At 39.0% G+C, this 24,723-nt stretch overlaps 1 protein-coding gene and 1 long non-coding RNA gene across 7 annotated transcripts in view; one reads left to right on the plus strand and one right to left on the minus strand.

Moving 5' to 3' along the window:
* The window catches only part of rptor (regulatory associated protein of MTOR, complex 1), a 188,051-nt gene that overhangs the window by 46,373 nt on the left and 116,955 nt on the right, over positions 1-24,723 (plus strand). For all 5 annotated transcript variants that reach the window (XM_025908055.1, XM_005470097.4, XM_003447979.5 and 2 more), the window contains one exon: positions 24,504-24,662. In XM_025908055.1, coding sequence (XP_025763840.1) covers positions 24,504-24,662 — 159 coding nt within the window. The remainder of the gene's footprint in view (positions 1-24,503; positions 24,663-24,723) is intronic.
* Positions 1,781-10,473, minus strand: LOC106098452 (uncharacterized). Of its 2 annotated transcripts, none has more exons than XR_001224678.3 (3): positions 8,602-10,473; positions 5,911-6,025; positions 1,781-5,481 (listed from the first exon to the last, which is right to left on the minus strand). It is a non-coding gene; the product is annotated as an uncharacterized LOC106098452 (long non-coding RNA). The 2 variants fall into 2 exon arrangements; XR_001224677.3 differs by having other exon boundaries at positions 5,911-6,028.

Genomic DNA, 24,723 nt, shown 5'->3' on the forward strand with positions numbered 1-24,723 from the left:
TAAACAATTGGGAGTATTAATAAACAGTTGTAAAACTATAATTATTGTATTGTACAGTATGATTGTCTATACAGAATTTACAGTAGGCATCAAAACAGAACCTCACTGCATGCTGTGTATTTTTCTTTTTGTAAATCCAGTTTAAATAATTAATTTCTAAATATAGTTCAGATCAGTTTTATTAATTTTAATAGCCCTTTTTCTGAGAAATGGGCTTAAGTAACACAATTGATGGGAAATGTATGTATATATTTGATATCAAAAGCGCACATCCACACATACAGTGACTGCAATCCATCAACTGTGATGTGAATGATATTCATCCAGGAGCTATACTATAAATGCATGTCATGCACTTGGTATGAGTTGGTAAATCAGACGAGGAGGAGCTGAAATGTTTCCAGGACACGAGTTGCTCCGCTGTGTAATGAACAAATAAGTGTGGTGACAGAATGGTGTGTGTGTTTGTGCACCACTTCGGATATTTCATAGTGTCTCCTGACCCTGACCGGACCTACGCAGATAGCTGGCCAGTGGCAGCAGCATCACTAAACAGAATTACGGGCGCAGGCAGGAAAAAAAAAAAAGAAAAGCAAATCTGACCAAAGTAAAACACAGCTCTGTTTAGAAGAGAGCAGGTTTTCCAATAGAAATAACACTTTAATTTATATCAGACTTTCCTGTTATTGCTCTAATTATCAGAGACATTTCCATTAACATTAAGCAATTTTTCACTTTCAGTTGTTAATTATGTAATCAAACTGCTTCCTACAGCAGTAATGACCAAAGCGATTCGAACTGACCATCTTTAGCTTACCGTGCTCCAGGGACCGAACGTGCAGATTAGAAACTGACTCAAATAAATTCAGTCAGTCCAGGCCTTGTTCATCAAATGTGCTCTGCAGGGTGCTTCGTTGACTCCTGTCTGTCAGCGGCATGTTGTGGTTTCATTTCTGCTTCAGTGTTGTCCTGCGCTGTCATGCTACCATGTGGTATAGCTCTCTTCCAGTGTGCCTACGTTTTTGGTTTCAGGGTGTTAGTTGCACTCAGGAAATTGGACAAGACTTCAGATGAAAAATCAGATGAAGGGAGATTGGCCTTTGAACCGTGTGGGATTTAAACATATAAAATGTGTCTGGCAGAATTTTTTTTAAGTAAAGAAAGGTAGAATATGCCCAGTATTTGGCCAGGTTAAATGAATTTATCAAAACCAAACACATTTGAAGTGGCACAGATTTATGCGAGTGGGTGCACAAAAGGGAGAGACAATAGGAAAAACGTTGCAGGTATGCGGGGGGGGGGGAGGGGGGGCAGGAAAAGAGTACAGAGGAACTCATTCATCACAGCCAATCTACCAGCCAAGCCAGCTTAATGGAGACAGATAGCGCCTGTAGCTGTCAACACAAGAAGCTTATCTCTATATTAAGCAGTCCCACCATTAGGACCACACCGGCCACATGTTGGGAGATTGATCTGGAGCATTTCGCGACAGGGCAAATATCCTAATTAGGCTCAGGTTTGACACCAGGTGTCGTTTTTCTCTCTGTATTTTCTGTCACTGGTGGTACGACCTTGTCGCTTCATTCAAAATATCAAAAGTAATCCTCTATCTTCCGTGGAAAACTCAGGCTTCAGGAAAATCTTCAACTTCTCTCTCACCTACTCAGTAAGCCTCAAAGTAATCCCCTTTCCTTCTCTCCTTTTATCTCGTCTCATTCCTTAGTGTTGTTCTCTTACGGGATGTTGCTAGGTCATAGGATTATTGTCAGAGGACCAACGCTCTCGCCTTCAGTCCTTACTGTTGATTAGCTTGTTCTTGCTCTGAGTAAACTCAAACATTTAAGCTTCCATTCAGATTCCTGAGTGATGAGAGCAAAGATCAGAGCCAGCAGCCTTGTTACAGTGGAAAATGTTAGAAAGGAATCAGACAGCCGTCTTCTGTCACCACAAGGATCCTTGCTGTCATGTGAAACTGTATTGATCCACAGAGAAAAATTCTATTTGAACTTTTCCTTCCTTTCACAGGGAGGTGAGAGGTCAGGGTCAGGTACACATGTAGCTTTCTGTAGAGATAATAGAGCTCGGTTCATGGGACTTGCTCTGTGATAATTCGCTCATTCTCTGCTCAGACCTTTCTGCAAAGGGGAAAGGGAGAAAAGTCTCTTCCTTTGGTTAAACACAATAAAATATTTTTAGCAATGATTATTATTCTGTGTAGAGAAAACCACATTACTTGTAATTTTGTATTCTGGACACCAATACTTCCGATTTAGAGTTAATGTAGCGGGGGTCACACTAGAGTTTTCCCTGGCATTCGGGAGCAGCAGATCTACTTATTGGGATGGATTACAGTAAACCAAGCAATATTTTTTCTGCCAGTGTTAGTTTACATTGATGTGAATATTAACTGTCTCTCTAGTTCAGACCTTTTGTGATGAGCAAGAATACAAAACAGGAGGCTGTCACAGCACATTAGGCTGATGCATACAGGCAAATGTGCATGAAGATAACTGATCCCTTTCTATATCTGATTGTTACACTGTATAATACATGTAACCCCTTACTCATAGTTTCATGTGTTTCTGGGTTTCTTTAGGAAACACATTTTTAGTTTTAGGTTTAAATGAAGACAGGTTGCCACCTGAGGCTGGCTCCCAAGACTGAGAGAATCCCTGTAGATGCTCATGCCAAAATAGGCTATAAAAAGCAATGAAATTAATGTTTGGAGCCTAGTCGAAGCATTATTATGATATTATGGTGGTGCTTTCATATCATTTTATTTTTGTGTCCATATACAGTCTGTGGATTAAAAAATTAGACCTACTAAGTGGCAACATAAGATCTTATGTACCTGACAGCTAAGCTTAGTTAATTAACACCATTTTTCATTCTCCTGTGTATATGAATAACATTATTCAACTTTAGCCTTATTGACAGCTAGTGAATCTCACATATTTGTCCGCTCAAGTCGCCTCAGCCGGATGAATCCACCACTAACGGTCTCACGGACTTGTCTATGAGAATATTAAAAAATGAAAATAAAACTAACACAGGTTCTACTCTCATTAACGTTATTGGATATTATTTGAGTGTTATTACCCCAGTGAGCATTTTCTTTATTAGTCTATGGTCACAATCATTAGTTTTAAGTCTACTTTGACACAACAGGATATTTAGTTTGGAAATTATTGTTCCATTCAGAGTAAAATGGACCATAAAGCAGGGCACACTCTGAGGTATGTCTGCCTTGTGATTTGCAAGTGTGAGCAGTGTCTCTGGTTCTCAGTCGGATCTCATCCTGGCGCGTCACATCCCGGTCTAAATGCAGAGACTGCATAACGCTGGTCCTGCTGATGTTATGGTGGCTAGCTAGATCCATCTATTTAATGGATTACCCATAAATACCTTAAGTTAATTAGCATACACCCTCTAGCAAGATGTTTATCAATAGATGTTTCTATTGGACATTCCGGGAATTTCTGGCATCGCAAAAATAATCCAGAAAAATAAACTTGGACATGATATTAGAATCCTAACTGTCAGCCCTGACCTGTAAAACTTTGTTGGTTTTTGTCGGTCCTTTGATATCTATTAAGATGATTCAAGTAAAGATGTCTTCCTGTGGATGTAATTTTATTGACTTTGATACTCGACTGCGTGAGAGTGGATCACTTTCAGATATTTTCTTTGACCATCTTTGGTTATTGTCATTAAGTTCACTTTTATGTTGTTATTGTGGTATTATTACAATTTTCAAGTTGTGGTAATGCTGTAACTTGAACACAATGCTGAGCACAAAATTTTACGGGGCACTTGTTATTTTCCCAACAGTCTCTATTCTGCAGCTGTTATTATCTTTGATGGAATTAATGAGTGACTTATTGATACTTCACTTGTAAAGCAATAACCGGACATTGCTGTGTGGTGAGCTTTTTGTTATCTAATAAGGTCCTGCCTCGTCTCTTCTCATCTCACTCCTACTTCCCTCTCCTACTGGTTAAATGCATCACCTCTTCCTCGCAGGCTATCAGCTTTCTCCTTCAGGATGTTGGAACCAGAAAACGATGATTATTCACTTCCAGTCACTCCCTCCACTGCTTAATTTCCCTCTTTACCCTGCAGGTTGTGCTTATTTCTCTCAACTTTCTTTTCCATGCCACCCTCATCCTATCATTTTTTTTCCTTTCCATTTTTGAACATTTTTTTCTGTCTGGTAGGGATTGTCTCATTCGTACTACTCGTGCATAAATGGACACAGTTGTCTTTGTTGCAGAAAAATGAGAATCAGCCTCAGATTGTAGACAAACGAGCACAATTGAGATCAGTTGAAATGAGACTTGCATAACATATTTTAATATTTTATTCTCTAAGAAGATTATTCGGCAGACATCTTGCCAGGATTATACATGGTGTGCGTGCATGTGTTCATTCTCCTAAAGACATTTTGTCCACTAAAGTTGAACTTTAAGCAAAAGAGTCATGCATATTTCCTTTGCCCCCTCGAGCAGGTCGTCTTATTATAGCTATTCCTTTAAAGCGAATCGGTTTTTTGCCCCCAGATTTTTTTCTTTTAATGCTCGTACAATATAAGCCATTATAGTAGCTTAAATGTAGCAGAATTAAAGCCGTTAGTGGCAAATTTGTGGAGTAATTGCATTATCAAAGCTCTTTAAAACCACCCACTGACATTTTTCACTTTGCATTAACATGTTAATTCTCAGCTTTTTTTCCTCATTTGCTGGCTGATGCGTTCAGTTTACATGAAACGACTCAGGACCAGTCACAGACCAGAAGTTGGATTTGTCTTTGGGGTGAAGGAGATGGTTTTCCTGTTGTTGTGGTGAATCATGGAAGGAATTCAGAAATGTGGTGATGGTACAAAGAAATGTACTTTACTCGTGCATTAGTTCAAGTCTTTAATGCTTGTCCACTGCCTTTAGTGTAAGCGATTGATCCTCTTATCCACTGGTAATTCAGCCTTCCAGTAGCTGGATGATGTAAAATACGATTTTTACAGCCACATTTCTTCGAAGTGAAACTTAACAGGCCTGTAAATATGGGAAACCAAACAACTTGTCCAGGAGCGATGTCAGGAATTTCCTCTTAATGCTTTTAGGCTACCTTGTCTTTCCCTGACATAACATTAATCCAATAAAGCTATCTGGACTTTCTTGCTCATTGTCATTACATTTGATGCAATATGAATGGAGCCTCTTGTGCAACCATTACTCCTTTCAAAGAAGAGAGATGCACTCACACTCATTGCTGAAATGCCAAAAAGGTTATTAGATTTGATTAAGTTGGAGTTATTTTTAGTGGCAAATGCTTTCCTAAATTTTCTGTGAAAAAAGCTGGAGGGCAGAAATTACACTCTGCTGGCCTTTGCCTTCTTGAGGAAACAGAAATGTGTGGAGGTGTTCTTGGTCTTGATGCACACACAGGGGAGGAGGTCATTTTCCTGGATGCTCCATACCCCGAGAGCTGGAACATAAACACACACACACACACACACACACACACCGTCATTAATCACAGCAACGACGGATCACCTGAAGTGCACATGCTTACTCGCTCTTTCACATGTACACACACGGGCTCACGCATTACTCATCAAGCATATGCAAGGGCACCACAATTAGAAGTGTTATTTACATTACTCAGTGGAGTAAGTTGTTACTGTGGCCTTGCTTGGGGTTTTGCTGAACCTGCCTGATGTCTGACTCACTGAGCACGTGCAGAAGGATGAGGTGTTTAAAAGAAAGCAAGTATGTTCTGATTGGCAGTTTTGAGAAAGGAATGAAACTGAAGAGGGGAAGGATAATTTAGTGCCATCCATATCTAGAAAGTAGAAATATATTAAAGGTTCTTGAGTGAAGTGGAAAATATAATTATAAAGTGATGCATACTTACAGTCGATGTTAGGGGGAGTTTGTATAGATCACCTGGTTGAGCAGGTGAGTCATATATCCACAGGCTGCAGAGACGGCTTGCTTTGTCTCTACTTTGACTGTCTCTGCATATTGTCCTGCTGAAAAATATATAAATAAATAATAATAATTTAAAAAAACCAACACCTGTGCAATCTCCTCTGTGGCTGAAAAACACAAACAGTGGTTACTCTGGATGTGAGGAGAAGGGGCGGGTCTGACTGTTAAACTGCATGTTCACTGGCTAATGAGTTGACAACTTGTTACCCAGTGAATATGCAGCTTCACACCACAGATAATCCCAGATTTTGAAACATGGTGTGACTAATATTTACAAAATGAGACTTGTGAGCAAGACCAAGAAGCTGAAGTGTGGTGAAAATGTGATTACACAGGTCAAGACCCAAAGCTTCTACACGACCTGCATTCTTTTTGCAAAGTCAAAGTTATTTATATAGCACATTTAAAACAACAACTGTTGACCAAGATGCTGCACATCTATGTGATGATCTGTAAAATGATCTGAGTAAGAAATAAGACACATAAAATTAGTAGTAACTCATTCTGATTTAAAAGCCAAGGAATAAAAGTGGATTTTCAGACGGGTTTTGCAACCATAACTTTCACCATTTGATGGCCTTCAGATAGAAGTGAAGGTAACCTGCTCGATTCTAGCTGTTTTTATATATGTTAGCATTAATTGTGCAATTCTATACTGCAGCATCTTTTTATTTATACAATGGAATATAGGTTTGTATATCTGCAATAACCTAGTCTGAACATACGCGGCTCTCTGTAATGAAATGCCTTCTGCTTGCTTGTGTGTTGCTTAGATTAGTGGAACAGCAAATCAGAAATGCTTCACAAAATAATTTAACCTAATGCAAACTTATAACTGCAATAAATATTACAGAGCTCCATTAAAATTTAGTAAGTTGATGACACCTGTGACGCGAATTATGTCAATAAATTTGGATTATACTGACACTACTGTGCTATACTGCATGTAGTCACCTTGAAACTGTGAATATCTTCAAACTCATTATGATAAAATGTAATTTGATCTTTCCATTTTTCACAATAAGAGAAGTTATTACCAGTCATTATTTTACAGTGCAGCTGTTATTTCATGAAAGCTCCTTTCTGTATAAATGTCTTTGTCAGTGGCAGCGAAGCGTTTCAGCTCGCTCTGCTGACCTGATGTAACTAACTACACTCTTATTAACACGGATGTAGTAAAAACAAAGATTAAACACATTTATTATTTATTTTAGTCCATTTAGTAAGTTCTTAGTAGAACTTACAGTCTAACTTATTTTCATTATTGTGGCAGAGAATACATGGAACCGCTTACTGTGTAATGCTGTAGAATAATACTGTAACTGAACTTGAATGCAGGAAGATTATTACGCCAGGAAAACAATTTATTGGTGTGGTTTTTTTCCTCGGGTCATGCTGCATACTGAGCCATTGACATTTTGAGTGAGGACGCTAATGAGGAGACTGGGGGACCACACATGCAGGCACAAACACACAAGCATAATTACCATAAAAAAGAGCCTGTGAAATAATACACACAAATGGGGACAATATGTTAGGCCCAGCTGTGGCCTGGGTATTGATCCATTGATCAAGATATAAATATGTCCTGTGAAACTCCTCAGTGCTCCTGCTGAGTTATTAATAGACACTAATTTGGTCGATACAGGAATGAGGAGGGGAAGGCTCTTGGTCTCATGGCTACATGTTCACATGCGTGTATCTATGCATGGCTCAGTATCAGAAACTCTACCCTACTCCAGCAGACTTGAAGCGTTCCAGCCTCCTCTGTGTGTTTGTGTGTACTTTTACAACATGAATTTGTGGTGCTGTGTGCTGAACTACCATCTATTTACAAAGTGAAATTGGATCGTACTTCTTTGTTTTTGTGTCATCCGCCTCATTGCCCCACTGTCCCACTGTCCCACATTTTAAAATGAACCCCAAAACCCATATTTTCACTTGTTATATTTTGTGATACTTGCATAACTAATATTAGACTTTTTCCACTCAGTTTCTACTGCAGGGATCATATTCAGAACTGATGCGTTATAGAATGCATATTAATATGTGATTTAAAAACAAAATATAATTTTTTTTTTTTAAACATTGAAGTCTAAAATGTAACTGACTATGACTGGAACTCTTGACGGAGCTTCACCTGTCGGCCTCTTGCTCTTGCTTGCTGTCACTCTCTCCCCATGTTTGATGTAATGCTTCTTGTAAGGCTTTCATTAACCTTTTCGCTAACATAAAGTGTCCCAGGTATTATGTCACTTCGCCTGTACATGTCTGTGTGAGATGGTGCATTCATCGTCAGGGCAGAGAAAGAAGAAACTAGCTTGACCATAAGTGATAACAGTGTGCAGCGCATACAGCTCGTGCTGAGCTGATATCAACACACATAAGTTAGGAGAATAACTTATACTAATATGTATTTATTTATTTTTTCTCCCCCTTGTGATTTTTCTGTAAATAGTAATTCAGTAAATGTATATTGCTGTATGTATTTAATTTATTATACAGTGTACAGAGAAAAGCTTAATTCAAAGCTGATGTTGGTCGCTGTATAATAATGTACATAATAATACTAACACTGGTATCAGATTAATGGTACAGTGGAACCCCGACTTACGAAATTAATTCGTTCCCGAGGGTCTTTCGTAAGTCGAAAATTTTCGTAAGTCGAAGCACCCATCGCGCCTTTTGAGTGAACGATAGGCTAATTGCTAACTGCAACAACAATACCTCGTTCAAGTGGAACAGCGAAGCACAAATACGAAAGCCAAGGGGTTGTCACGTGATTCAGAAGGCATTGTGGGCATTGTAGGCATTCTAGGCTCAGCCAATCAGAGATGGTGGATTTCGTTACATGGGCATTTTTGCCATAACACGGGCAGAAATATTGCCGTTAAGTGCCTTTGTAACTTGAAGTGTTTGTTAAATGGGGTATTGGTAAGTCGGGGTTCTACTGTATAGGCAGATACCTGAACCCAGGGTTTAAATATTGCATCAGAACTGGAAAAAGTTAGATTCTCATATTTGAAAAGCTAGACCTACCAAATGTTTGTTGCACGATAAATAAATTAAGCAAACTGTCCAGTTTTATGTAGATTACATTACCCAGACAACGTATAGTTTCTTATGTTGTCTGTGATCACTCTGCATTTCTGTTATTTGTTAGGCCAACGAGAAAAAGAAGCAGGAAAAGAACTGAGTTGAAACATTTTGTTTTCCAGTAAACTGTATATGTAGTTGTGAACGGGACCAAATTAGGACACAAATATAGTGACCTTAAAGTTAAAAACACAATAACGAAATACCAAAGCAAAACAAGTGACTAAATTTCAGAAGGCACTGTGACATTTCAGAAAATACATTGTAGGTCCACAGACGGATTAAAAAAGAAAATCCACAACAAAACAGAAAACTGTGACATTTCCGAGCTAGAAAGTGTAGCGACGCTTGTCTTTCCATCTAAATCCTGTTTGCTTCTCAACCGTGTGGTTCTCATAACTTGAGAAAGTAGGAGGTATCAAAGATGACTAATAATAAAAAAAAATTTTTTTATTTGACCTCTCGTGTCTCTCTTAAACAAAAAAAAAAGAAGAAGAAAAGCACAGGTTGGGGGTCACCTATTGTGAGTATACCCTTAAATAACCTATAATGCAGCATCAACAAGGACTGCTTGGATATTGTGTCAGATATGTGGCTATGCCACGCTACTCACGGAGAGTTAAGGAGGACTTTAGAGGTCTGGCCTTTCTAACTCGAGATTTTATTTTCAGTCTGGTAGTTTAGAGACTGAATTTATCAGACTGGAGACGGGGCGAGTTTTTGTTTTGTTTTGTTTGTTTGTTTGTTTACTTACAGCTTTGTTTCATTTTCAGTACTTCCCAGAACACTTAAACATGCTTTGACAAACGAATAAAGTTTTGTGATGATTTTCTTGGAATATATTTGAGCAGATATTTGAATTTTCTTTATGAGTCAAGAAGTCCTGGTTAGAGATAGATATGTGTGTATTTATAGGACTTTAATTGGAAGTGGTCTGCTGTCGGCAGATTACTTGTTTTGTTTTTTTGTTTTTTTACCTTGCTCACTAAAGAGGCATTAAGCTGGATTCTTCATGTACCACAGCACAAATGACAGTAATATGTCTTTGAGGGTTTGTTTAGCTTCCTGATCAATACTAATAACTCTTGACTCAACGCGCTGTTGTAATTTCTGGTTAGTGGTGTCTGTGACCAAGCAGCCAGCATCATAAGACAAATTATTTCCCAGCATTGCAAATGACTAACACTTATTATTATAGCATTTGGCTTTGTGACATTTTCTCTATTCAGTAGACTTTCTAATGACTCGGCACCCAAACTCTGTAGGTAATTCATTTCTGTGAGTAAGATATAACAGACATCGGTTACAGGCTGCCTTTGAAATCAGGACTGATGTAAAGGCTCGAATAAAACTGAAGTTTGACTTTGTGTGTGTCCGTCTGTGTGTGTGTGTGTGTGTGTGTGTGTGTGTGTGTGTGTGTGTGTGTGTAACATAGTTACGACACCACAGAGTCAAAGTCAGTGGTGTTCCCTAAGCTCTGTCTCCTGGCTAATGGTTTGTGGCACTATTGCCCGCTTCAATCTTCAGTCCCTCCTCAATCACCAACCGGTTCCACTTTCCCTGCAGGTGGCTGGAAATGAGGGCAGCAGTTGATTAGAGCAGAGGAGAGCACTGTAATAGTCAGGCGGCTGCTCGGGGATAAGAATAGCTGCTCAAATCCATCTGTCAGACCACAGGTTACTTTGACTACTGATGCTTTCACTGTATCCCTCAATACTTCAAAGCAGATAGTGCAACGCGTCACACAGCAGATATTCTAACTGTATTAGTTATGTGTCATCTAAATCACAAGATTACCTTCTTTCCTGAAGGACAGAAAACATCGGTGTAACAAAATGAAACCTTAGATGAATGTGGACCTATGTAAGAGTGACTTGACACACTAACACAGTTTACAAGTCATTTTGTTTTGATCATTACACTTTCATCGGGTTTCTGATTGACTTTTGTTTAGAGAAACTATAGTGAATGAAACCCAATTTAAGCATAGTTTAAACAGCCCCTTCCTGTTCCCAGGGAGTCAATTAGTCCCATTCTGTCAAAACTGCTGGCGTGTCTCATTTATGCACAAGATGACTTTTTGCCCTGACCCACTGGGTTATGGCACTTGTGAGAAGGATGCGTCACTCCCAAGTCATCTTACTGCAGCATAAGCCACCACTACCTCTCTGACCTTATAAAGCTGACTTCATAGGTCTCTGAAACTTGACTGGTGTCTCTCTCTTTTCGGGACTTTGCTGCAGAGGGTGGATCAGAACACCGGCACCAAAAGCATATGCTTTGGACTATTAAATCCTAGCTGATTTAATTGACATTAAAATAAGAACCATAACCAATTAACAGAACTGCACAGAAACACCGATTACCTAGCAAACCGGCTTTATAGCAAACTTTAAAAAGCAGCCGACTAGGAAGTAAATAGACTTTTTTTGGACCTGTGTAGCCTTCAGTTAGAAAGTGACATTAGAAGAAAGATGAAAAACTCCCAGAGCAAGGCAAACACAGACATTTCTTTGAGAAGAAAATCCATCAAACCAGCAGGGGTCATCACACAAAAATGACACTACAGCAATATTGTTATAGATGTTTTTGGATGGGATTGACCTGCTTTTACCTGTCGCTATGCTGCGGTTCAACACAAACCTTTTGTACTAGTTTAAACGGAGATCTCATACAGACTCAGAAGCTCTCATTTGACTTTTCAGGTAAGACCAGGTGACTGAACATATTCCTCCATTTCAAAAGGGAGATCTGTAAAAAATTTAGCTGTTCAGCAAATAATGTTTAGTTAGAAAAGAACATTAAAAATTGAAAGTTATAAAAGCGGCATTTTGGAAAAAATCATGAGTGGAAACTAATATGAGTAAGTTACAAAAACAAAATCTAAATAATAAATGACATATCAGTTTTTACCCGTCAGCTTTAAAAGGCTTATGGAGTATTGTCGGCCCCCGAATATGTTTGTGAATATAACTCGAGAACGAGGCGGCGAAGGATTTTGAAATTCATCCCACAGGTGCATCTACTAGCAGGCTGAGGGGTGTCGATGGCACCCGCTAGTAATTTTTGCATCCCTTTTTCTGCAACACACCGGAAAATTAACACCAGCTGATGATTTTTGTGAGCTCAGCTCTTCAGCTTGTTTGATGTCAGTGGATGGAAGCATGCATTTATTTATTTTTTCCCAACATTTCACTGCATTTGGATGGAAACCTGCATGCTGTTATGTTTTTCTTTTTCAACTTGTTTTTCAACATGACTTGCTTGGAACTTTTTTGCGTTATAGCTCTGAGTGCCGCCTTCTCGCCTTAAGGTAAAATTACTTAATTACAAATGTTGCTCCAAAAACAGACCTCTGAGCTCTGCTCAGAACTCAACTTTTAATTGGACTGGCGCTTTGAGGTTTCTCTGCTTCTTCACTGTCACACATCTGCACAACACATGTACATGTGCACAAAGACACACAAACATGGATGGTTCTAATCTAATGGAGCCTATTAAAGCTCCCGGAGTCTAATAAGGATTCAGGCATGTTTGCTTAATTTAAGCACATCTGCTTATCCATTGTTTTTAGTTTTGCAATTTTAGTATCTGTAATGACTCCAACATGAAAGCTGAATATTTTTTTTTTTGTTTGCTGTGTCTGACTAGCTTAATTAATGCTTCTGTCATGCATACAAATAAGGACATTATTAAGAAATCCCACAGAGAAATAGGAAGCAAAGCATGACAAAGAGTTCCCCAGTGGAATTTAATGTAGAATTCAGTTCATAACATTTTATTCATATAAACACCAATTCACACCACCAGTGGCCTCAAAGAATACTAGAGCGAGAACCCCAGCAATCACACAGTGCCTACTGAATATCACTTGGTGACTGTGGCAAGGAAGAGATTCCTTTGAACAGGAAGAGACCTGCAGGTCAGGTTGGGGGAAGGGGAAGAAAAAAGGAGATGAGGACAAACGAGCAAAAACTAAACAAGGTTTGATTGCATGTAACTTATATTTCAGCTGTTTTGTCTGTGAAATGTATTTTGTTATTATATCACCCTCTTCAACACCAGCACTTGGTGCAGTTGGACCTTCTGCCAGTTATATAACCCATGTCGCTTAGTCAGCTGCAGCAGCAGTGTTCTGACTCCGGCTGCTCTCTTCCATCATCCAACGATATCAAGTGATGGGTGTTGCTGTAATTTCACTTATTTTCTATTAGGAACACATCGTCTATAAAGTAGTTAGTTCGTTCCCTTCTACAGAACTTTCTGTGGATTAATTCACTTTTTAAAAGTATCCATATGATGATTTTTCATAGAAGTCTGTAAGTGCTATCATCCACACGTTTCGGCCATAGAAATGTATTTGAGGAACAGGCGTGTAGGTAATTTAGTCTTGACAGGAGGTGTGTGCTGGCAGGATGAGAAGATGACGTGTCATCTCTCCCTCTGCTCCATCCGACCTGCTGTGAACTGACTCAGCCCGGACACATTGGCCCCAGCAGGACTGCTGTCACTGGGGAAATGACTATCGCCACAGCGGCCTGCTCAGCTGTGTGCGATTTGTCAAACTATGCTGTACTTTTCTCAGCTAAACTTGAATTAGTGGACTTTATTAATCCCTGTAGGAGAATATTCTTATTGCCTGCCCCAATTCCAGCTCTATATTTTCATTATCATATCTCTGAATGGTTAAGCTTGTGAAACATCAACATTGTCATGTTTTCATGACAACTATTTGTTGCTGCTTCAGCAGCTTTTAGATTGAGATGCTCTCTAGGTTTCTCTAGGTGTTCATTATCAGGTTATAGAATTAATCTCTCCCTCTCAAACATTTAAAGCCCCAACCTTTTTTACGCCGGTTCATGTCAGACAATATTTTCATGGACCAGCCTTTAAGGTGTTGCAGACAAATACAACAAAATAAAACCAGTACCGGTCCCAAAAAAAAAAAGATTTATTCATAACACACGGGAAAAGACCCAGGGAAACTGAGTTAACGATTAAAAACCCTGAAAACCATAAATTTCACACCCGAGCCTCAACTCTCCCGGCCCCGCACCAAACAACTCACAGACCGGTACTGGTCCTTGGCCCAGGGGTTGGGGACCGCTGATTTAAAGGACCCAGTAGTGTCAAAAGACTGCTATCTCTCAGCATCCAGTTTACATGTGGCCATCATGTCAAATCAAGGACACCACCAGACTCTGTGTGGATGTCTGTCACCGACAGTGTATTACATAACAGCAGTATTTGACGCCTCACATCCACATTGCGATGGCTGAAACCTCAAAGAAGAGACCAAACAGCTACTGGAGGCCCCTGTGCCATTTGAGTTATGTAATAGTTCAGACATATTGTATCTCTTTTGTTTGGTCTCTGTAATAAAACATTTCAGGAACATTTCTCAAGGTAATTATCCAGTTTGAACACTCATAAACCACCTGAGTTTATTCATGCATCTCAAAAGAGCTCGTCATTCTGCCTCTAACATTGAACCACCTTGGGAATCTCTCTCATGTTGAATGCCTCTATCAGTGAAATATTTTGAAAATGGAGCCAACCAACCAACCACTCCTTACCATGGCCGTCTGGTACATCTACAGTGATACTGATGCATTAACAGTCTCACTTGAAGTTACTCAACTCAAAGGGAAAGACCTACCATTTTCTAAAAGAGTAACATGACCTTGATCCAACTGCAACACATTATCTGCTGAAAGTGGAGATGAAATCTTGAGTTCTCACACATGCAAACTCTAATCTTTGCCTCAAGATTACCTTCCTTTAAATCACAGAAAGAAGTGAAAGTTTTGTTTTGCCATGAAAGTAGTCACAGCTCTCACTTCAGTTCTACCAGAACTCCTGGTAAAGGCCTCCAAACCCCATTTAATGGTTTCCAAGTCTTTCAAAAACACCTTGTCAGAATGGGCAAAGCTTTATGACCCCTCTAGGTTCCCAACGTGTCCTTACAAAAACATAATCACCTAATGCTCCAAGACGAAATCTGGTTTGTTTGGTCCTCGTGTATTTGAGGGTTGGCATTGTAGCACTTTAGCTATAAGTCATATGAACCTCAATTATATGGTAGCACCACAGCACCATATACCAAAATATGAAATGAATAAATCTAAAAGTCTTCTAAATATCAGTGTTAAAGCTTTGGAGGCAATTGTTATTGGAAGACGCAAATAGATTGACAACTTCTGAATTCATTCACACATCTGTATCAGGGTGTGTGCTGTAATAGGAGAGCTGTCTGCCTGTCTAGTTGTCATTGTGAGCACCGGTTATGTACCGTTGATGCTGCTGATGCAATTTTTCTCTTAACCAAGAATAGACTGTGTGTCACACACCGTCATCATTGACGTCACGTCGTTGACTGTTACACTGCACTGTGATCTACCACATCCGGTACAGTAACAGCCTTTTCAAGTCTGTTTGTGTTAGGGCTGTGCCATCTGTCATCCGCAATACCAGTATTAATTTTTATGTGATATAAAGGTGTGTAATAACATGCTGTTAGTGATAAAAGATGAGCCCAGACATGTCTGAGGGCAAGAGAATTCATTCTCCTGAGTTGTGAAGACGCTTTAATAAAATGAAGTAATTTTTCATGTGTTAGTTTTTTGCTTGGATAGCTCCATAGATACTTTATTGATCCCACAAGGGAAAGATATTGCAGCTTTAGTGTGCATCATTTCTTATGCACAGTTTCTAAACGAATATAATATTTAAGTCTCTACTGTAAAAGCGGTGTATCCTCTGTCTTTGCAGAAAGAAGGCCGTTTGATTATGGCAAAAAAACACAATTTATCACCACAATGTCTTTTTTCTTTAAAGCCTTTCCTTGGGCTTTAAATATAATATAAGGTAGAAAGACTCAAATTAGCAGTATTTTTGACCATAAAGCCGATCTTGCATCGGTCCATGCTGGCTCACAGCTTCCACTGTGTGATGTCTGCAGGTGCAGGCAAAATGAGGCCCCGGTGGCTTTGAGTCCAATCTCCTAGGTAGTCTGACACAGGAGCCTCTGGATGAGGCAACCCTCTGAGGTCCAAAGACAATGATGGCTGCAGAAAACATAAAAGCTCATTTCACAAAATCATCTTGAGTTTTTATGAGTTTTGTCTCTTCTAGGTCTTGCTGAGCATCTTGGTTGTATTTAACTACTTTATGCTTTTGTGGGCACAGAAAACCTGCTACTGTAAAACAAAGACGGGTGCTGATTTATTTCACAACACCAACCAAAATCTTTGTAGAAGAAAATGAATCTGAAAATGTGATTATTTTATCCGGGTTGTCGTGTTTTTATAACAGTTGGAAGATGTAATTAAAGTTAAAACTTCGTTATTTGTCCAGCCCTACAGAGAGAGGAGTCACTGTAAGTCAAATAAAACGAATTTCCATTCAGCATTCCTCAAAGAATCGCAACGCCATTGCTCAAAATGATTTCAAACAACCGGTGACGTGAAAGGGTTAAGTAGCACACACTGGTGAGTATTTGGCATGTAGTTTCTGTACTGTTTAAAAATGCCAACTGTAGCCTTATGTGGCGTGATATATACCATATTCATGAAACTAAACAAATGCGTCCCATTTCTTTGCTAATCATGGTTACCATTACGCCCTTCATATCGTAGATTACATAATATTTTCTCTTTGACTCTGATTCTGAGACGTTCGTTATTTTTGACAGATGAGTCTCGTTAGAGTCCCGACTATTCCTCATTTCTACCAGCGCTCCTCGTGACCACGAGACAAGATAATTGCCTTCAGTCGCTCTGAAGCTGAACGCGTTTTATTGTCAGTCACAAGAATAAACTCTGTCGTATTTTCACCTTGTGTGTAAAGTTGCTGTGATAATTGAGATTTTGCAGAGTTGCCTGCAGGTCCATTAGACATCCGGTTTTAAACTCGGTGTGTGTGAGAGAGAGAGAGAGAGAGAGAGGGGGAGAGAATGAATGGACTGGTGTGTGTCTGGAACGATAGACTCTAATGCTACATATGAATTAACACAGCTGTAGTTTCAGTCGTACCCAGTGGGGTTAGATATGACTTTATTATTTGGAATGATTTTGAATTCAATTTAAAATCTAATTAGGTTTAATTTTTAACGTTTGCAAGGAGCCAGGTTTATAAATAACTAAACGTGAAACATTCAAAGTCCCATTGTTTTGGCTGAGGCAGAGATGCCGTTATATCAAGTTGGCCTAATTATTGCTTACAAGCTTTAGGTGAAAATGAGTCACTGTTATGAAATGCTGATGAAATATGTATTTGACATATTTAAAAGATGGGTTAAACCCCCCCCCCCTTTAAAAAAAAAAAAATCTGCATTCTTGAAATCTTGGAGACACGACTATGAAATTGATTTATTCAAATGTTCATTCAGTTGTAATGTAACAAGATGCGGCTTGCACACGCTGGTCAGTGGTTGATGCGTAGAAACGTATGAGCCAAGTCATCAGATGATTTGCTGGGATTGTGGATGAGCTTGACAAACAGTACACTTGATATATTTACAGAAACATTTACCATTTCATCTGGTAAAAGCGATAACTGCAGATAGCTCTTTGTTAGTAAATGAGAATAGATGGAAATATAGTAAATATCAGAGCTTTTTATTAAAAAAAATAATAATAATCAGTGAAGGCAGAAGACATGAACATCAGAAAAAAGTTTGGCAGCAGTGATTTATGAAGGTAAAAGCATTGAGAGGAAACCATGCCTTCAAACAGTTTCTTTTATCTTTCTACTCCTCACTTGTTTTAGTTTCCTCTTCAGTCTCCATATTTCTTTTTCGTATTTCACTTCTAAAAAAGGCTGCTGTTGATGCTCAGATGCTGATTAGTGGTTGAGAGGACAAAGGTTGCCTTTGCTCATTTCCTCCCTCTGACAACAAGTGGCTGCTGCTGTCACCTTCATCCGGCTTAATGCATCCTTTACTTTAATTGTTTTATTTATTTAGTTTTTCATTTTGGGGCTTGAAAAGATGAGAAGTCTTTTCTTTAATGGGTAAACGACATTAAATTTCTGTAATTTTATTTTATTTGTTTTCTAAAAACTGTTTTGTGTTGTTTCGGTGTTAATGATGACTGATTGCACAGACTGAGTTTTACCCGTACCCTGCAGTCATTGCCTGTTTTATTGTCTGCACAGTATGCTGATATTTGTCACAGAGTCCTTCACTGAGTCTTGCAGCTAAACGGTGTGTGTTTAACTTCATCCTGAATGCATTCGGTGCTTTGAAAAGGTTGCCTGTTCTAAAGAGGTGACATGATGATGAATGGCAGCAGGGCTGGCACAGCGCACGTCTTTACAAAGAGTTTGTTTCCTGTAGCCTTGATGGAAATAGTGGAAGTGTTTTGCAGCGGTGGTGAAAGGTGGAGAAGCAACAGGCGAACAGCTGCAGTTTGTCTCAAACTCTGGAGACGGTCTGTCCTCACAGGAAGCTGGAGCTCCCCCTTCAGGTCAAGGCTGTTAGTGAGCCCATTTCTTTGCACAGGCACACTCGCGTCTCCCTCTCCAGGAAAACTGTAATTGGTATATTTAAATGGACTCTCCTAGGTGTCTTCCTCATACATATGAATTTGTCTTAATCTCTTTCTGCCACTTGAATTTTAAATGCTCAGCTGTCATGAATGTAAATCAGCAGCTTTGTTGAAGCATCTAAATACAATTGGGAATCATGTGAAATAACAGCTACAGAAAAGTGTAAACACTTGTCCCACCTAACACTCTCGCCTTTCTGCACACCTCCCCCAGTTTCCACTATGAGTTCTGATTCCAGGCGCTGCACCTCCATCACTGCAGCTCCCTCACTAACGCCATTAAGCCATTCAGATACCACTTGATATCGTCGGGGCGAGTGCTGCGCGCTCAACATTCAGACGCTTTTATCTGATTATGCCCAAATTGAATCAGCCTGCCAGCTTTCCTCTCGCACTGCAAACTCTCCCAGATACGGGAAGTTGAAATGTTGGCATCTTTGATCAAGGTCTGTTCAGTCTGGCCGCTGTATGTGACAGAACAGTGAGCAAGTGGTAATTTTATTCTGCAAATCAAGAGTACAAATCACAGCTTCCAACTGGGATTACACCATCCAGCGCCGTTTAATTAAAAATCACACAGCTGTAACATTTAAACACAGAGGATCATAAATAAGTTGTATAGTTCAATGAGCAATGAAGCCTACATGATACCTATAAATCAGTGATTCTACATCTGCTTGTTGTCCTGGTACATGAAGAGCGCAGGAGTTTTAGAAACAGCTGGTGGAGCTTTTATATTGAAATTCGTAAGTATTTTCTATTTATCTAATTTTGAGGTTTCTCACCCTTATAGCAGAGAGGTGCACAAAATAACTTAAAGTTGCACTGTAATATTAATAAAGTGTGTATTGATGGAGGGGGGAGTGTTTATGGTAACAAAATCAAAAAAATATTTTTGATTCTGACACGTTTGAAATATTCAGGTTGAAGAATTAAAGTTGTGGTAAGAACTAGAAGCTGGAATAATAATGTGGTACCTAGAAGGGAATCCTGGGTGTGTCCTAAAGTTGGAGAAGCCATATCTCACATGGTTAGTGACGTTTGTGTTGGGAAGTAAAATAATCAGTCTGCTGCAGGGTTGGGTACAAAATTGGCTGCAAAGCTATACTGTTACTTTTCTTGCAGTTTCTTTGAACTCGGTGGATGACATTTGGTTTATTAAGATACATGTTGCATCTTGTGATTGGGGTAAATGATTTGGCTATTTATTTTTAAGCGTCAGGCGCTGCAGATTAATGCTGAAGGCAAAATAAAATTTAATGGTTGCTCACTGAATTTTAAAGGCGGCGATCAGTGCATGAATGTAGCGTTTTTATTTTTACATTTATTAGATAGCGACTTTGCAGGATGGATAGTGAGAGAGGTTGACATGTAGCCATGAATCCAGGTTGGGATCAAACCCTTAGTGCTTTGGTAAGTTGTAGCCCGAGTATATGGGACAAATTGAGGGAAAACTGGCAGAGTGAGTAGTGGAATATGAAAATAAATACTGTAAGAATATTTATAATGAAGACTACTGTATAGGTCTGTTTTGAAAAATTGTATTATTTTTTAATATCAAGTAATTAAAAGTTGATATTTGTGTTCTATGAAGAGGATCTTAAATCAGTGAGCTGGTAAAATGAACCCTGTGCAGATCTGATTTTGTGTCTTGGTTTTTGTTTTGTCAGCTGTAAGTTTCGCAAGAAGTTAAAGTTGAAATGTGACTTCTTCTGTGATTCAAAGCCATTTGGCTGTTTGATAAACGGCTGGTTGATTATGTAACAGAAGGACCTTGGTGAGTGTGATAATGATTCAGACTGGTCTAAACGGGTGCTTTTCTGTTGCATAACTAGTTGACACCTCTGTGTCCTTTCATGCATGCACACAAACATTTTACTTAATGAGCTGAAGGAGCACCAACAATGCGCATGTCCTCTGTCTCCTACCGTTAGTCCTTTAAAGTTTCTTGAGTACCTTTTCCGCACAGGCATGAGCTTCACGCTGGCTTGCTCCTGCAAAATGACACGGCCCAGTGAAGTGTGGTCTAAAGTAAGCAGGAGGTGGCAGAAAAAAACAAGTTGACAGCAGTGAAGCAGCAGCAACACCATCTCAAACTCAGTGTTCTGCTTTTATTTTGTTTGTGAATTGTATCTACTGCTTTTGTTTTCTTACTGTGACTGCTGCACCTTATTCAAAAACGAGAGATTTCCAGAACCGGTACTATATATGTCATATTTCATACACTTACTGCTATCAACAGCTTGTTTAAAGTTCACACTCAGAAGTGTAAAAGCCTCCTTGTTTGCTCACAAATTGCACTTGCTTTTGTAGCTTCTGTGATTCAGTGTGTTAAGAACATTTTTCACACGACTTCTATAAGCGTTGCACTTCATGCATACTTGTTTTTGTTTAGCTAAAATTATTATTGTTCGAAAATGTGAAAACTTCTCTTAGACGTTTGGCTTCTTGCAAAACAAAAACGCCTTTGTCTGAGTCAGTACGGTTTTGGATGCTTGTCTTTGGTCTGCCAGCTGGTTAGTCACTTGTCAGCTGATTCAGATCCTTATTTTTGGTCTGGTATTTTCAAATGTGAACATGGTCTTTCTTAAATGTAAGAAAACATTCAGGTTCAGCGTGTGTCCTTTTCAAAACAGCACGTGCGAATCTCCTAACACGTGTAGTTATTACAGTCTCTCCCTGCCAGGCTCACTGTTACCTAAAATAGTCCCTTCGGTTTTCGCGGATTCATTTTGCTTTTCTGGCAACTCATTTGTTGATGTTAATTCTCCATCAACATCTTTGGCACCTGATAGCCACCAGTCTGCCATTAATATTGGAAGGTTTCCCAGGACAAAGCGTCTTCTCTCTAAAAAGAACATTTGTAACGTGGCTTAGGTTTGCAAAGTTGCATCTGAACGAACTACGGGACTTCTGGAACAGTTTGTCAAAAACCAAACAGCGTATCGACACAAACCCCTCATACCAACAGGCATATTTGGTGGTGGAGAGGTGGTGATTTGGACTGGCTCTGCAACCACAGGACTTGAGCATCTTGCTAAAATTGAGTCAACCATGAATTCCTCTGTATACCAATATGTTCTAGAGTCAGATGTAAGGCCATCTGACAGCTAAAGCTTGGATGAAATTAGCTCATGCCACAGCACAGATCACAAGCAGAGCATTAAATCTTCAACAAAATGACTGAAAAAGAAAAGAATCAGAGTCCAGACTTCAACTTGATTAAATTGCTGTGGCAGGACGTTAAGAGAACTGAGCATGAATGAATATTGCAAAACCTCAATGGACTGAAGCAGTGCGGTAAAGAAGAGTGGGTAAAAGTTCATCTACAGGAATGTGAGAGGCTGATAGTCATTACAGAAAACAGTTATTTCAAGTTATTGCTGTTAACCCTCTCAGGCTCAAATTAAGTTTTAGTTACAGGAAAAATCTGATATTTGGGGAAAATTATCAAAAAAAAAAAACCCTCATGAAATATGTATGTGGGGTAATCAGGTTGTTAGTTTTTAACTGTTGCAAATCGGCAACGCCTGCCTCGAGAGGGTTAAAGGTGGCTCTAAAAGCTACTGAACCATTGGAGTTCTTAGTTGCTTGCTTTTGCATTTTGGCTTAGTTTTCATTAAATAATGGCATCCCATAATAAGTCATCTGAGGTTGCATTTAAATCTTGCTGAGGACCAAATGATTTTCTGAAATCAGTTGATTGCAGAATAATATCCATCCTTTTTTCTTCACTCGTCCACTGTTCACTGATTTTTTTTTTTTTTTCAGTTAAAATGATGAATACTATCCAGTGTGATTTTCCAGTTTCTTTTTTCATTTTTATAACATGAGAGGAGAGCAAAAAGGCTGCACAATATACATAGAGAAACACTCAAACTGCAGATTTATGAAATAAAAGAAAGACTTCCTGCACTTTTAAATGAATATGAAGTTGCTGTGGAGAATGTGGACTTTGAAGTGTGGACTCAAGGTCATCTACTTTGTTGAAAAAGGAAGTTGATCTTAATAGTTTGTGCCCTTGTGAGCTTTGCAGAGTTCCTTTTAAATTTCTCCAGTGTGCCTCTCACTTTCAGAGTGCTTGAACATGAAACATGCCGTCTTTACTTCTTAGTTACATGGAGTTCAGTTCGTTTTCGATAATTATTACTAAAGTCTAAACCTGACTACCGCATAAGACACATTGTCCTTGAACAGTTTGGTTCTCATCCTGTTTACTAGTTGTTGATCATGAAAATATCTCTAATTAAAATGAACACAAGTATGCTTCTATTGAAGTATGTAAGCCTTGACGTGACTGATCGTGTGATTTGGTGCTATATAAATAAAACTTAATTTAATTTGATTTTCTTGATTCAATGCACTTATGGACTAAATCCATACCATATAGGTGCATCTCCTGGCTGCCAGTATTTTTGGATGAGTGGATTCATCAGTCCTTCTGTAAACCTTCAGTCTACTGTATCATTATTATTATTATTATTATTATTATTATTATTATTATTGTTATTATTATTATTGTTATTAGGAATCCAAATTAACTTCCAACAAGGAGGTTAAGGTTTTGTTGGTGCTTGCATGCGAGTGTCGTTCTGTCTGTAACCACGATAGCTTGAAAAGTTTTGAATGAATAAAACTTTGATAAAACTTTGTAGGGGTGTAAAGTGAGGTCATCTTAATGAACAATAGAAATGTGCCTTATATCCACCAAGCCCTTCAAGGTCATCATAATGATTTATTGGCTAATATGTTGCTCTCCTTTAAGGTAAGTGGAGCGAAAAGTGAAAATAATGCTACATGTAGCTATTTAAATGACAATAGGTTATAGGAGTATAGTTGATTAATTTCCTTATAACAGTAACAGTTTATAACTGTGTAAATAAATAACTGCCGCACATGTACTACATCCACATTAAGGAAAAAATAATAAAAAATAAAAACTTAAAATTAAGTCAAGTATATTAAAATGGGGTTCAAAGGGGCAAATAGGAAAAGCCTGCACATTGCACTTGTTTTTACTGCACTGCAAACACAAGTACTTAAAGTATGTTTAAAAAAACAAAAAGAAAATACACTTCTGTTGCCTTAAAAGCAAATGGCAGAGGTTTGTGCTCTCTGAGTGCTTCTTGTTTGGTTTGTTTTCTTGGTTTATGTTTCACATAGAAAATAATTTCCAATCTTAGCCACTCTCACTGATGGAATAAAGCAGAGTAGTGAACCTGGAGTTCATCCTTCCTGAAAGATCAGTCAACATATCTCAAAAGGTTATTTATAGACCACAGTCCCATAACGATGCAACTCAAAGTGCTTCACAGAAAGATGCATCAATAAAACTTGTTTTGGACATTACAGGCGCACATTATCCCTCCACATTCCTGCACATAGATACAGTTTAAAGCTAGACTGAAAATGTTCTGCAAGATTATTCTCAAGTCCAACCTGCACATCAGCTGCCAGACCTTTTAGTCTGGAAAGAATTTGAACAAGTGTCCTGTGCTGGGACATGCTGTAAAAAATTGATGCAGTCAGATATATATATTCAGAACAGACCAATAAGTGCTTCATACACCAAAAGCAGAATTTTTTTGCTTCCCAGCTAAGCTAAGGTGGAGGAAACAGCATATAACCAAAATCTGGTTTTGGTAAGGTTGTTTATTTGTTCAAAACCAGGGGCCTGTGGGTGCTGCTGAGTCAAAGAAAAGGAACACAAAGAAAGTTAGACTGATGGAGGACTACTAAACCGCAAAGGAAAGAAAAAAATAAATGCAGCACATCTCCCTGCCCGAAACAAAACGCAGAGCAGCAGTGTCCTTGTTCCCAATGTGACTAAAGCATCAATCATTGTGACATCTTTTCTTCCCTCCTCTTTCAGGCCCGTTACAAGCAGAGTCTGGACCCCACGGTGGATGAAGTGAAGAAACTGTGCACGTCACTCAGACGCAATGCCAAGGAAGAACGAGTCCTCTTCCACTACAACGGCCACGGCGTGCCACGACCTACTGTCAATGGAGAGATCTGGGTTTTTAATAAGGTAGCACACATGCACAGATGATATCGGGCCTTCACAGATTTCTCTAATCAGACCTACACTC

Source organism: Oreochromis niloticus, linkage group LG6, assembly GCF_001858045.2.
Source record: "Oreochromis niloticus isolate F11D_XX linkage group LG6, O_niloticus_UMD_NMBU, whole genome shotgun sequence".
Taxonomy (NCBI): domain Eukaryota; kingdom Metazoa; phylum Chordata; class Actinopteri; order Cichliformes; family Cichlidae; genus Oreochromis; species Oreochromis niloticus.